At 47.6% G+C, this 14,795-nt stretch overlaps 1 protein-coding gene across 1 annotated transcript; it reads left to right on the plus strand.

Annotated features, from left to right (window-relative positions):
* Positions 1–2,559: 2,559 nt before the first annotated feature.
* On the plus strand, positions 2,560–13,955 carry LOC136662384 (transmembrane protein 45B-like). Its single transcript, XM_066639614.1, has 5 exons — positions 2,560–2,743; positions 4,449–4,655; positions 10,102–10,286; positions 12,723–12,868; positions 13,838–13,955. The coding sequence occupies exons 1-5, from the start codon at positions 2,560–2,562 to the stop codon at positions 13,953–13,955; spliced, it is 840 nt and encodes a 279-aa protein (XP_066495711.1).
* Positions 13,956–14,795: the final 840 nt, after the last annotated feature.

Consider the following 14,795-nt stretch of genomic DNA (forward strand, 5'->3'; position numbering starts at 1 on the left):
CAATGGGGCTTACTCTCAGGAAAGTGTGGATAGGATTGGGCTGTAAGTCACTGAAAATACCTCCACTTGAATTTCCCTAACCTATTTAGGCCTCTGAAGAAGCCCCATTTTAGGGAATTCAGGAAATTGCTGCAAGGAAAGGGGAATGCAAGAGTTTCCTTATATGAGATAAGAACATAAGAACATAAGAACAGCCCCACTGGATCAGGCTATAGGCCCATCTAGTCCAGCTTCCTGTATCTCACAGCGGCCCACCAAATACCCCAGGGAGCACACCAGATAACAAGAGACCTCATCCTGGTGCCCTCCCTTGCATCTTGCATCCCTTGCAGAGATACCTTCTGTTAGTACAATAATTGTATCTTACACCCCCCTTTTTAAAAAAATTGCAAAAGCAATGCTTTTGCTTGCTGCCTGAAGTATATTTTTTATAGAAAGATGGGACAGCAGTGCTGTAAGTGAATAAAAATCACTACTAAATAAGTAAAATATCTGTTATAAATAAGTAAAATCTACTGCAAATAAGTAGGGTTGCCAACTCTCCAGGATTGGCCTGGACTCTCCAATAATCAGCATCAATTTCCAGTTGGCCACTGAAAAGTAATCCTGGAGTTTTTAACAGGGTGTCCAGGAATTTCCAAAGCTATATCACGTTGGGTGGTGGTGGTGGAAATGTGGAAGAATTACTTCAAGTCAGAGTTGGCCATCCTGTACATAAACAGGGCAAAGAGCAAATAATGTCTTTACTTTGCTAGGGAATAAACAATAACCAACTTCCTCAAAAAGTCTGAATTTAATGACTGCAGGTCACCCTGGAAACTAGTCCTAGTTAAACTAGGACACGCCTGAGGGTCAGTGGGAATGTGGGTACCTGCCTTGAGAACTCTGTGTGACCATGCCATGCAGCCCGTGGTCATGGGATCACCTGTTGATTCTACTGACAATGGGGAAATCTTTCCTAGTGTACTATTATTTGTCCGGGCCTGCGTGGCTGGCAACCTGTCATTGTAACATGGGGTACCTTCCCTAAGGCAAGAAAGGTAGGAAAACAGGGCACTGCTGTTATCAGCAATAATAATAAAGCAATATGAAATATATATTTATAAACTGCTCTGTTAAGATAAGGAAAGATTTTATACTTTCCTTCCAAAAAGTGTGGGGTTAATGGGCTGGAAACCCTGCATGTTAATTTGGACCCGGATGCTGGTCCTTCCTCCAAATCGAGTTTGCAACAGTTAAAAACAGAACCAGAGTCCCAGTTTCTCGCCCCCCAGCATCCATGACCGGAGGTTGCTTGTGAAGATGTCTCTGCATCTTATAAATCCAGTTGAATCTCGCCACATTCTGGCATCAGGGCCAGTCTTAGAGGCTGCAGGGTCCAACTGGAAACATTTAGCAGCCCAATCCTATCCAACTTTCCAGCACCGGTGCAACCGCAATGCAGCCCCAGGGTAAGGGAACAAATGTTCCCAAACCTTAAGGAGGCCTCTGTGACTGCACCCCCAACACAGGAAGCAGTGCTTCCCCCATAGGAACAGCAGCACCGGCACTGGAAAATTAGATAGGATTGGGCTGTAACTGTACTACTGACTTTTTAAAAATTCAGAAGAAAATTCAAATCATTGCTGCTCTCTATAAAACCTGCAGTGGGATGTTAGGTTCCCACTGTAATGCATTGTTGTGTGTATTTATTATTGGGTGTATGGATCCTTACTGACCTAATGTTTGCTGATGTTAGTGCCATATTTGCCAGTACAGATGCAGAGGCCATCAACATCCTTTATCACATTGCCAATATTGCCCAGTCACAGGGCCTAAAAATAAATACTGACAAAACCAAAGTCATGACCACAGATGGGTCAGAGGCCAAAGTCTATCTCAGTAAAAGACCTCAGTTGAGACAAAAATGATAGCAAAATATTCTTTATCAGGGGTGTTCAAAGATTTTGGCAGGAGGGCCACATTGCCTCTCTGACACTGTGTCGGGGGCTGGGGAAAAAAAAAGAATTAATTTACATTTAAAATTTGAATAAATTTACAAAAGTTTACATAAATGTATTAAAGATGAACTTATATGAATGAATGAAGGTCTTGCAATAGCTGAAGGCCTATAAAAGGCCTTGCACAAAGCAAGGCTGGCCTTTCCTTCGCTGTCACTACTGCATCACAGACGTGAAACAGCAAGCAGTGGAGGGAGCCCTCATCCCACAGCTCATGCGAGAGGTCAAACAGTTGTCCTCACGCTGAGAGCAGTTGTGTCAGGCCAGTGTGGGTTCCAACAAATCTCCGGAGGGCCAGAGGCTCATTGGAGACTGGGGGCTCCCTGAGGGCCGCATTGAGAAGCCTCGAGGGCCACAAGTAGCCCCAGGGCCAGGGTTTGGGCTCCCCTGTTCTTTATCATTAAAGCTGTTTTCCCAGGAAAGAGATCATCTTCCGTGCCTGTCACCTCCAGGTTTCTCAGATTGCCATTACAATATTTAGATGCTTCTATGGAGTCTGTGACTGGACTATCTAAAATGGCACCCTTCTCCCTCACATAGGTTTGGCGAGTGTATCGGAATGGCCAATTTTAAAGGGCACGCTCTGCCGGGCAGTTTCTTCATCCTCTTTGGCTTCTGGTGGTCTGTGAAACACCCACTGAAATATCACTGCAAGAGACTGAACAAAAGTGCTTATGGAAACCGCTACTTTGACTACATGGAGGTCATTGAAGGGGCCATCAAAGTTATTTTTTCACTAATAGGTAAGGTCAAAAAGGTCATGATGTCCCCAGCTTCTGGATGGATACTTCTTTTTAGTGTTCCTGGCCCTGTGCTTTTTAAATTTTAACTAGGGCTATAACCTGTCAGGAGACATTGTAGTGCATAATCATATGCATTTGAGTCGATGAACTGTGCAGTCCATGAATGAATTCAGCATACATTTCCATGTGAGAGGAGGTGTTCTTTTTTTGCGTGCGAGGAACACACAAAAAGAAATGACCCCGGTTCCAGAAACACAGCCAAGGTTGCGGTAGAAATCACTATGTAAAAGAAATCCTCTCTCCATTAAAACAATACTGGCAAAGAAGGGTAATTTAGAGAGCAATTCTAACCCAATTCATAGCACCAACATAAGGGCAATGCAGCTCGGAGGTAAGGAAACAAACATTCCTTTACTTTCAGGAATGTAAGCACACGTCCCATTGGCACAGCTATGGCACTGCTGGAAAGCGGGTTAGGATTTGGGCCTAAGTGACCTGAAAAAAGTGCACCTTGCAGTCAACAATGTTGTAATTTGTCTGTACATTCACATACATTATGCTAATGCCATACACAGGACCAGCCCATCCATTAGGCTGACTAAAGGTGAAATCCTAAACCCTCCCCTGTTACGCCAGCACAAATCCCTTGCATCAGCCCGGGAGGGTTGCAAATGACCCATAAAGCACGTTTGCACCTCCTTGGGAGTTGGCTGGGCCAGTGCAGGGATGTGCACCGGCCCACAGAGGCTGAATCCAGCCTCCGCGCCGACTTGGGGAGGGAGGGTTGCGTTGGCTGAGCTCAGTTGACACAGGGGCCTGAGAAGGAGGCAGGAGAGGCATTCCAGGGCACAGGGGAGGACAGGCAGTGAGCTTTCCAGGGATGGGTGGGCAGGTAGGGAGCGGAAGGCAGGACTGGGACCTGGCAGTTATGCCAAATTCCAACCCTGTTCCCCAAGCAGCACAGAGCAGCTCCAAGCATCTCCATTCTCCCTAGACTTGTGCCACCTCCTGAGGGCCTGTTGGGGCAATGGTGGCTTACTTGGGGGTCGAGGAAGAGTTTCCCCTTGCCTCCGGCTGAGCCACTTCTGACCCCAATCTTGCACTGGATACAGCGTAGGCCTCCTGGCCTGCCTGTTCCAGCGCATGATAGGATCGCACTGCACAACAGTTGCATCAGGCAGAAGACTGGCAGAAAGGTGTACCTCCTTTGCCATTCTTCCTCCTCCATCTTCTTGAAAAAGAAAAGGGGAACAGGATGAAAGAGGCAGTGTGGAGGAGAAGAGAGTGGTGGACAAGAACATCTCTGATTTTCTGGTCCACCAGAGTCATCTCCGTACTTCTTCTTCTCTATACTTCCTATTCATTTCCCTCTTTCTTTTCAAGGAAAAGTGAGATGAGAGGCAGCTGCTCGTAAGGGGGTTAAATTTAGTGCACTGTATCAGGTAGCAGGAGATCTTGAGCCAGCTCTGGCTCTCCAGAGGTATTACCAGAGTGGCAAATAATCCGCTTCTGCTTACCTTGCCCAGGTTAGCCTCTCCAAACCAGGGGGGGGGGTGGTCTACTCATGAAAGAAGGGTGCCTACATGCAGATATTGCTTCATTCTCCAATCCCCAGCTCAAGAAAAAGAGTGTGAATGTTCATTCTTGCCTACGAGGGAGAGTGTTCTTTTGGCAGGTGTGCTAATTCTTTGCCTCTCTTGTTTAGGGATGTTGGCTGAGCAGTTCGTTCCAGATGGCCCCCACTTGCATCTCTATACCACAGAATCATGGGTCAAACTGATGAACTGGCAACATTTCACCATGTACTTGTTCTTTGCTATGTCGGGAGCAGTGGACATCTTTACTTATTCCCGTGCCAAAGTGCCCAAAGGTCTGGATCGCCTCATGCTTTCCCTGGCACTCTTCGTTGAAGGTTGGTTCCACTATTGGAGTGAAGGGGGGTGGAGCAATCTGGGTCACTTTCATCCATCAATAAGAGAGCTGGGACAGCATGGTGGCTAGAAGACTGCCAATTGAGACTGTCCCAGTTCAAATTTCATCTCTGCCCCAAACACTCCACATGGCCTTAGGCAAGATGTGCCCTCTCAACCTCAGTCTTTCCTATCTGCAGTATGGGTATAATTACATTTGCCCCCCCCCCCACAGGGTTATTGTAAGGACTACATCAAGACATTGTGATCAGACACTGAAATGCGAAGTGGTGCTGGCACCTCGCGTATGTCACCTCACAGAGTTACATAGCTAGGTTTTTCCTCAAGGGTTATTTTACACTCTAAGATGGATAGCAGACTGAGAGGCAGGCAGGCAATTTGAGGGATGAAGTGGTATGAGTTCAGTGCTGGTACATGAACTTAAAGTTCCCTCAGGAACAAAGATAAGTGAAGATTAAGAACTGACAAAGGCCACATTGAAAAGATGAGTTTTGAAGGGGGGGATTTAAATGGTGGCAGAGAAGTAACCTTTAGCTCACGGGTGGAGTAGACCTCAGGATCTTCCTCTCCAAAGGATTTCAAAGAAAATTCTTACGGGCCTGCAGCCTCAAGGACAGGGTCGTCCACTGACAGAGGTCATTTTCTCCCAGATGTATGATGATTACCTGGGGTGGCAGATGGGTAGCAACATATTCGTACATCATGGGCAGGAATTGCCTCCAGCACATGCCTCTTCGGGCCAGCCATGCTATGTTGGCATGACCAGCCAACCCCAGCTGCAACCCGAAGCTGGTGGATATCGCATGCTTCTTGGCCCAAAAAACGATAGAGTGCCCAATGACTAAAGTCTGAACGAGCTGTGGCCACTGTGGACCTCTCAAGACAAAAAGAACAGTAAGGGACAGGAAGCAGTGCCTTAGTAGGTAACTAACAACTCTTAAACATGACCACTTGGGCCAAACATGGCGAAAGCCCAAAGAGCCCTGCGGGGGTCCCCTTCAGCTCACATCGCTAGCCTGGCAACTGAACGGCCTAACATCCCCCTAAGGCCACACAAGGAAGGCACCGGATTCCCATAAACAAAGCCACAAGGCCCAAAGGCCGATGCCTCAGAGAAACCCCCTTAGGGGGAAGCGGGAGTCTCCCCTAAAAACTAGGGGACACGAAAGCTACGACAAAATCGGAGAAGGCTCCCAATGCTGGAGTGCTCATAGCCCATGAGAGGGCGCATGCCATGCAACTTACCTCAGATAATACCGATAGGCGCAGGAACGCCACCTGCCAATCCACTGAATGGCAGGAATGGGCAGGCCTAATTGTGCAGCCGCCGAGGTGGCGCAAATGCAGGATGAGTGAAGCCCATATTCCTTGGGTTGTAACCCCATCTGCTCCAAGGCCTGCTTAAACAACTGTTTAAACTGGTAGAGCATAAGCGGAGTTAGATCCCCATGTCTAAAAAGACACCCTGTTACCAAAAAGGACTGTTTTGTTTTTAGGGGAATTATTACAGTGCCCTCCTTGGGACTGCAAGATCGCAGGCTGGATAACAAGACGGCGTAATGCAGAGAGATTCCCTTTAGTTCAAAGAGGAGACTGAGAGAAAGATAACTTTCAGTAAAAGATTATATTTTTATTACAAAGCACACAGGTAAACATAATGCACATGAAAAATGATGAGTGTTGGTCCTAGTACTTGCATCTGGGGTACCTAGCTTATGGTGGTTGCATGTAGAGTGTGTTTGGTGCATCTGAGAAGATTAGAAAAAGGGGAAGGATTTTAGGGAAGGATCTTAGGGGTCCCTGGTCTGCATAACCCAGTTGCTAACTAAAGATGGGGAGAGAAGGGGAGAAAAGGAGGGGAAAGAAAGAAGGGAAAGAGTTCCAGAACGAAAAATAGTTACCTGTCCTGAGGAGCAGATGGATGGGGGGGGGGGGGGAGTGAGTCCTGGGAGAAGGACCTCTGCCTTGGAAGGGCAGCCAGAGAGAGAGAGAGAGAGCATGTGGCAGGAGCCCTCTCTTAAAAGGGTTTTTGCTGATCTGGATGACCCAGATGTGCCCCAGAGCTGATCTGGATGCGCTTGCTCACTACACACAGTGGGGCACTTGGAGCATGCAAAACACAGAATGATCAGGAAATCAGCTATCAGCCATGGCTGGCCTCGGGGGGGGGGGTAGCTTGCTTTCTGTCTGGGAGTCAGGATGTCCCTTATCAGCATATCAATGGGTCTAATGGCTGGCTTCCCAGCTGGGAGAAAACCAGGAAGGCTGGTTCAAATCTGCATACCGTACTTAAGCAATAATTAAGTTACAACAATAAAACAATAGGAGACATTTAGACAATGATTTGCTCTTCCAGACTCCTTGACTCCTTGGAGGGGAATGTTGTCACCATGAGCTTGTGACTTTACCAGGGTTTTTTGGAAATTGGGCCTGTGTGAGAAGTTTTGCCTGTAACATACCCATATATAAAACCACAACTAAGGAAAAAGGGGGCTTTTCACGTAACAACCCAGGACCAGGGGGTGCCATTGCCCAGCATACCGACAAGGCATGAACAGGGCACAGTCACAGATTAAGAGATCTGTGGAGAAGCATAATGTGGCCCCTACCTAATTGAGCATTCTTGGAGAATCTAAGCCTCAGGTGGGCCGAATCGCCCAAGATCTCACAGTCGTCCCACTGCATGGTTCTTCTCCCGGGGGCCCCTTTCGATTGTGCCAGAAGCTCACCTGCCCTAGATGCCCCAAAGAAAAAGACGAGGGAAACAGTGCGAAACAGGCAAATCTCTAATTGAGAAGAGCACAAAAGGTCAAATTCGATATAGAGCCCCTGCAGGAGAGTGACTGTGACGGGCCTGCGCTGGTCAGGCAGCGGAGGGGTGTCTTTTTTAAAACCCTCCAGCAACAGGGTCCTTAGTTCCCGCGGCTTTGGCACTGAAGGAAATGGCAGCTAAGTAGAGAGACATGGACCGGACTGATATATCACAGTCCCTAAGAGCCAACAGGAAACGCATCACCGCCTCGGGCGGGGAGGATGTGGAAAGGGCACGGTCTGCCTCTATACAGAAGGAGGTGAACTCCTGTATCTTACTGTGATAACTGGCCTGGCTGGAAGGAGCTAGAGATGCCCAAATGGCCCCTTGGGCTTGGACAAACCAAGGTTCCACAACCAGCTGGGCATTGGGTCTGGGTCCTGCGCTGCCTCTGGGGCTAACAGGCAAAAACGCTCCCCCTGCAAACGAGGGAGAGCGTCAGTGATACCATTGTCGAGGCCTGGAACATGCCTGGCTGTGAGTATGGCGTTAATTGAAAGGCACTGTCTGACGAAGACCCGGATTAGGCGCATGACCCTGGCTGATTTAGAGGTCTGTTGGTTGACGATGTGCACCACGGCGAGATTATTGCACCAGAATAACATGGCGGAATCTCGAAACATGTCTGCCCATATGAAAACTGCCACAACTATCGGGAATAATTCTAAAAAAGTTAAATCTTTGGTGATACCTGCTGACACCCAGGAGGGTGGCCGGGCAGCAGAACACCAACGACCCCTGAAATAAAGGCCAAAACCGAAACCCCCGACGGCATCCGCATGAATCTGCAGTTCCGCTTCCAGCAACTTCTGGCTTCTCCAAAAGGAGACACCATTGAAATTTAGCATGAAATGGGACCACATATCCATATCGGCACACATGGGGACTGTAACCCGGGTTCTATGGTGCGGCTGCTTTAAGCTGCTTGTGGCGTTGCACAGGTGCCGGAGAAAGGCCCTGTCCAGGGCGATAACATGGCAGGCAAAATTTAAATGACCAATTAGTACCTGGAAGTCCCACAATGTGATCTTGCGCGCCGCGCGAGCAGCGCTTGGCAATTCGCAGAGCTTAACGAGTTTGACGAGTGGAAGACAGCTCTGCTGCAACACAGAGTCGAGTTCTACACCCAAAAAGGTGAGGCACGTAGCGGGACCTTTGGTTTTTCGTGTGCTAAGGGAACACCAAGTTCCCCACAGAGCTCAACAAAAGTAGCCAAGCCCTCTGAACATATTTTGGTTCCCGCTGGGCCTATAAACAAAAGGTCATCAAGATAGTGGGCGGAGTAAACCAGGCGAGTCCTGTCATGGACCGCCCACTCTAGGAACGAACTAAAACTTTCAAAGGTGGCACAGGAAACTGAACAGCCCATGGGCAGCGCCCTATCAACATAGTAAGCCCCTTCAAAATAGAAGCCCAACTGGCAGAAATTGTTGGGGTGGACTGGCAGTAGGCGAAAAGCTGATTGGATGTCAGCCTTGGCCATGAGAGCGGAGGGACCGCAGTCACAGATCAAAGCCACAGCCTGATTGAGAGAGGTGTATCTGACAGAGCAAAGGTCATGCGGGATCCTATCATTCACAGACTGACCTTTGGGGTGTGACAAGTGGTGTATTAACCGAAATTCACCCGGGACTTTTTGGGGGACGAGACCCAAAGGGAAAACTTGCAAATTGGGAAGAGGTTGCTCAAAAAACGGACCGGCCACTTTCCAGCACTGACATAAGGGCAACGCAGCTCTGAGTTAAGGGAACAAACATTCCCTTACTTTGAGGAGGCCCCCGTGAGTGCCACCCAACTGCAGGATGCAACACATGTCCCATTGGCACCGCTATGCCAGTGCTGGAAAGCACTGACATAAGGGGTTAGAATTGCACCCTGAGTTACATAAGTAAACCTAGCAATCGGTTTGTCCCTGGCAAAGCTCACCTTGACTCAAGACAAGCAGCCCTTCTTCCTTTGTCTCCTAATTAATGACAGGGCACTGAAGATGCCCCTTTCAATCTGGCTGCCATGGGTCCCACAGGTGATGTAAGGCAGCAGCCTCTTGTCATGTTCCAGGAAAAGGCTAGCATAGCTGGCTTGTGTCTTACATCAAGTTTCAACCTGTACCACTCTTTTTCCCCAAGAGGGCAATTAATGCCTCCCTAGGTGATGCCAGTCTTGTCTGCTTTCTGCCGCTGTGTCACATCCAAGTCACTTATTCACTGTCTGACATGCTGTACCTAATATATCCACCATCTAGTCATTTCCATGCAATCTGGAGACACCTCATTCCTCTCCCTCAAGCATGACAGTGTATTTGCTTGGCAAAAGTTATGCTCAGGACAGCCGCTCCCTTTCTAAAACTTTCCAGTTTTCCTCATAGCTTTAAGATGGTGGCTAATCCTTCCTCTGGCTTTGGGAATTAAATCTAATTTCACATACCAGGGAAAATGTTTCAGGATATGGTGCCCGTTCAGTGTTTTCCACATTCATTGCAAAAAAGTCGACCGAAACAGAACATTACACATTCCGTATGTATTGCCACAGAAGAGTAAAAGGGGGAACCTCCTGCATGAGCACTGAGTGTTCTATTTCCGTAACTGCTGTTCTGAACATGGTGTGCATTTCTACAGGCTTCCTCTTCTACTTCCACGTCAGCCACAGGCCCATGCTGGACCAGCACATCCATTCTCTGTTGCTCACTGCCATCTTTGGAGGGTTTGCCACCACTCTCCTGGAAGTCTTCCAACGCGAAAACGTCGTCTTGGAAATTTTCAGCAGCAGTCTTGCGCTCCTGCAAGGAACCTGGTTTTGGCAGGTAGGGTTTTCTTATCAAGATAAGGTTGCCAGTGAGGGTGTCCAAGACTTTGTGCTAAATTCTCAAAAGGTTAGAGGTTAAGGATTCATATTGGATGCCCCATGCTTGACACAGCTGTGGCAGAGTATTTGCTCAACTGGAGAGCAACAGGAGAAATTAGATATGGGGGGAGGGGGGAAGCAATTTGAGAGAGAGAATTGGATTTTCCCAGTTGGAATGGTTTGGCAAGCAATAGCCTGTTCTGCTAATCTGAGCTATTTCCACAAGCATCCTCCTCCAGATTTTGGAATTCCAACTTAGCAGGTCTTGTGTCTGAAATAGAATCAGAGTATTTTTAAAAATAAAATAAAAAATTTGTTAAAAAAAAAATAGCTGCAGACACTAGGGTTTGCATCGCCCGATGCAGGAGGTCAGCATGTCATCCCCATGGTGGACCATTTCCTATGCAATGGGTGGGGCTATGCCCTGGGTGTCCCATCGTCCCACCCCTGCTTGTCTTTTGGCTATAACTTTTTATAGAATAGAGATATTTCAACACTGTGTTTTTTTTTATTGCACTCTGCTGAAAATATCTGTCAAGTGATATATAACATGATGGTCTTATTTGAAAATACCAAGATTTTAAAAATTTTGGCCAGTAGTAATGTCACGCACACCCCGTGCATGTCACCCGATGTGACCCGCACCCCCTACCCCACCCAGCGATGCCACTGGCTTCACATTTTTGCTCACGTGGAGCAGAGTGTATTTACAGTTGATTGCAATTTTCTGTTTCTATCTTCAGTTTGTTCAAGTCTTCTCCCCACCTCTTATTACCCCAGTTAACTGGGCTAAGAAGCACCTGTGCAGAAGTCGGTCCTTTACATTTGGTAGGGGGAAAGCAACTGTCCCTATTCATCCCAGCAGGGCATCTTTTCTAGTACAGGTTGAGACTCATTATTCGAGTGGGTTCTGTTCCAAGCACTCATCTGGATGGCAAAAAAGGCACTATAGCAAATCAATTTAAAAAACAAAGTTTCTTTGCTCTGGTGATTTAAAAACAGCTTTGCTGACCTTTGTGATGTAAGATAAGAATCATTAAGAAGATAATCCATCAATCAGTCCTCCTCCAAGTGCATCACTTAGCCCCTTCCTTCACCAATGCAAAGTGATCACAATGTACTCAGGGGGAAGGGAGTGGGTTGCCTGGAGAGAGAAGGATTGATGGATTGTCAGCCAGCTGGCCCTCTCTCTCTCTCTCTCTCTCTCTCTCTCTCTCTCTCATTAAGGAGGGTTAATGTTAGACCTATTGTTAAAGGACTGTTCAGTTTTTTAAACTGATTTTAAAGGGGTGCATTTTTCCCCTTCTCCAGGGATCAGCATATTCCTTCTCATTTGCAGGGGCCTTTCATGTTGAGTCAAATCTGTGTATAAAAAATCCATGTATAAATAGGCTGGACCTGTAGCTTTTCGTTGGTGTCTCATCTTTGTGACTTTTTTTTTTTAGGTTTGAATCCTTTGGGACAAGGAACCATTCCTTCTCTCTTTTGTTGTTCAAGTCGCCATTGTGAAAATTTTTTGTTAATACAGGCATCTCCCACATCTGGGGATCCAGTATCCACCGTTTCAATTATCCACTGTTCAAAAATGCCCCCATCACGCAAATTACTTATCTGCTGATGAGTGTTTCCTGCTTCCATTTTGTAGTCAGCAAAGAGTCAGTGAAACCCAGGAAGGCTGCACACGCCAGCAGATAATTAATTTGCATTATGGGGGGATTTTTGAATCTTTCTGCAGGGTATCCTTTTAGCCATTGTTTCCTATCCCTGGGGGCAGGGCCTAGGGGAGGGGGATAAAGGGGGTAATTTGTACCCTTGCCCAGGGTCAGGAAGGGGGCCCAGGAGCCAAAGGCGGGGTCCCAGAAATTTCCTGGGATCTTGCATTCTCCAATCTCACGACCCACGCAGGACGCTGGGGGCAATACTGTGGGCACGTGGCTACCACTATTGCCATACACACCAGGCCCAGGATTGCATACGTTCCTTAACAATGTTACACCTGGGAGGAAACCGACCTGCTACAGCAGCTCTCTGGTTTGTGGACCTGGATTACAAAGCCTATTCCAGTTGGTGCCACTTTCCCCCTGCCCGTTTTGACCCCATTGCCACCCCCCCATTCTGTTTCACCCCTCCCTCTTTGGGAAGGGGTCCAAAAGAAACTCTGTACCCCCTGATAAAATTCCTCTCCAAGGCCCTGCGTGGGGGTGGGGTGTGGAGGGGAATGTATGCCCCACAGATATGGGGGGGACGCCTGTGATAATATTATCAGCAGTGCATATCTGCACGCTAAAAATACATAAGCATCTTCCCAGTTTCTGTCCTGTGACTAAAGTGGGCTACCTGTCAGTCCTCCCGACCTGTTGTTCTGAAAGTAACAAGTCCTTTTTCCCCCACTCAGATCGGGTTTGTGCTTTTCCCACCCTGGGGAGGTCCAGTTTGGGACCAAGAAGACCATGACAACATCATGTTTCTCACCATGTGCTTTTGCTGGCACTTTGCCGCATCCCTTCTCATCGTGGGTGTGAATTACGCTCTGGTTTACTGGTAAGTTTTCAGAAACCTTCGAAACATCTGGTCCCGATCCCTCTCTAGTTCTACAAAGTGTCTCATGCTACGAGAGAGCAAGTGGGGAGCTCTCTGCAGGCTGACAAGCAACTGACCATGCAACAATGCCAGAGTGCTTACTCTGCATGTGCTTACTCTGACTAGTGGTGAATCTCGCCAAAGACCACCTTTGCCTTGGCCTTCACATTTAGGGACCACAAAACTATGGACGAAAAGTTGTTGTCTTTGTGCAATAATTTGGGCAGGCCATGGGGTATGCAAAATGTATCCTTCAGTGTATGCAAAATGTGGATTCACACAGGTGCCCTCTGCAATTACCAGACTCTCTGCACCTCCCCCGCCCTTAAAAAACCCTTCTTTTCTCCCACGCCAACAAACACCAGCTTAACTACAGCCTGGTTTACAGCCTAACTTACAGGCAGGTGGGACTTTCTGCATACAGAGAGTCTCTGTGAACAACCTGATTGGTCAGAAGATGGAGAAAAGAAGAGCTTGTAGGAATCTCCTGTGGATCTTCCTGTATCCGCCACTGCATGGCCAATCACCCTTGTTCCTCCTGGACCCTCTGAATGCAGTGAGTGTGAGGCAAACAACCCAACTGGCTAGTGTGGAAGCAGGGAGCTCCCACTGACCAATCAGCCTTGGCAGTGATGGAGCAACACACTCTGCTGGGCACAGAACTCCACTGCTGCCCACCATAAATGTGGCCTCAGCAGCTCCTGGGCTCTAGCACAGTACCTGACCTCTGAACACTGCCCATGGCTCTTTTAGAAGCACAGGGCTCCATCTGCCAGGCTGAATGTTTGTGGCACAGTAGGCGAGGGGCTGCTGGGAACCCCAGCTCCGGGAACCTCTTCCTGAATGCCTTACAGTCAACATAGTCACTTGACCTGCAACAGTATGAGACTCATAAATCTTGTGTGCTTGTCACTGTTCTCCTGTTCACAGCTGCGTCCAGAGATTCATGAGAAAAAACGGAGAAATAGAAATTGGACTTGGGATTCGGAAAAAGATGCAAGAAAAGAGTTCTCACAAGGCTCTTTTAAATGGATCAGATGAAGAGTGAGCCAAGATGTGCTTCACCAACTCCTCATTGCAAAAAGACTTGAGAATCAAAGTTCTTAAAATGTCTATGATTAACCCTCTCAGAGACTCTCAGAAATAGCTTTTTCTAGCATCTTCTGCAGCACACTTTGAAGACACCTGAGATGTGTTGTGGCAAATCCTTGATTCCCTCCTCCCCGCATTCTTTTTTCACTGGTTTGGACCTTTCTATCACCTCCTTCTTGGTATTCTGAAAGGGCTGATGAGTAATTTGAAACCATGTTTGCCTTTTTGGGGTTTGTTGAGCATTTTTTTTACTTCCCCAACTGATCAGTAAACAAAGGATCTGACTCTGAGCCACAATGGAAAAGGTGCAAAAGAGAGCGACTAAGATGATTACTGGGCTGGGGCACCTTCGTTATAAGGAAAGGCTACAAGGTTTAGGCCTCTTCAACCTAGAAAAGAAGCGCCTGAGGGGGGTCATGACTGAGACATACAAAATTATGCACAGGAAGGATAGAGTGGATAGAGACATGCTCTTTACCTTCTCGCACAACACCAGAACCAGGGGACATCCACTAAAACTGAGTGTTGGGAGAGTTAGAACAGACACAGGAAAATATTTCTTTACTCAGTGTGTAGTTGGTCTGTGGAACTCCTTACCACAGCATGTGGTGACGGCATCTGGCCTAGATGCCTTTAAAAGGGAATTGAACAAGCTTCTGGATTAAAAATCCATTATGGGTTACAAGCCATGATGTTTATGTGCAACCTCCTGATTTTAGAAATAGGCTATGTCAGAATGCCAGATGCAGGGGAGGGCACCAGGACGCAGATCTCTTGTTGTCTTGTGTGCTCCCTG

Source organism: Tiliqua scincoides, chromosome 11, assembly GCF_035046505.1.
Source record: "Tiliqua scincoides isolate rTilSci1 chromosome 11, rTilSci1.hap2, whole genome shotgun sequence".
Classification (NCBI taxonomy): Eukaryota; Metazoa; Chordata; class Lepidosauria; order Squamata; family Scincidae; genus Tiliqua; species Tiliqua scincoides.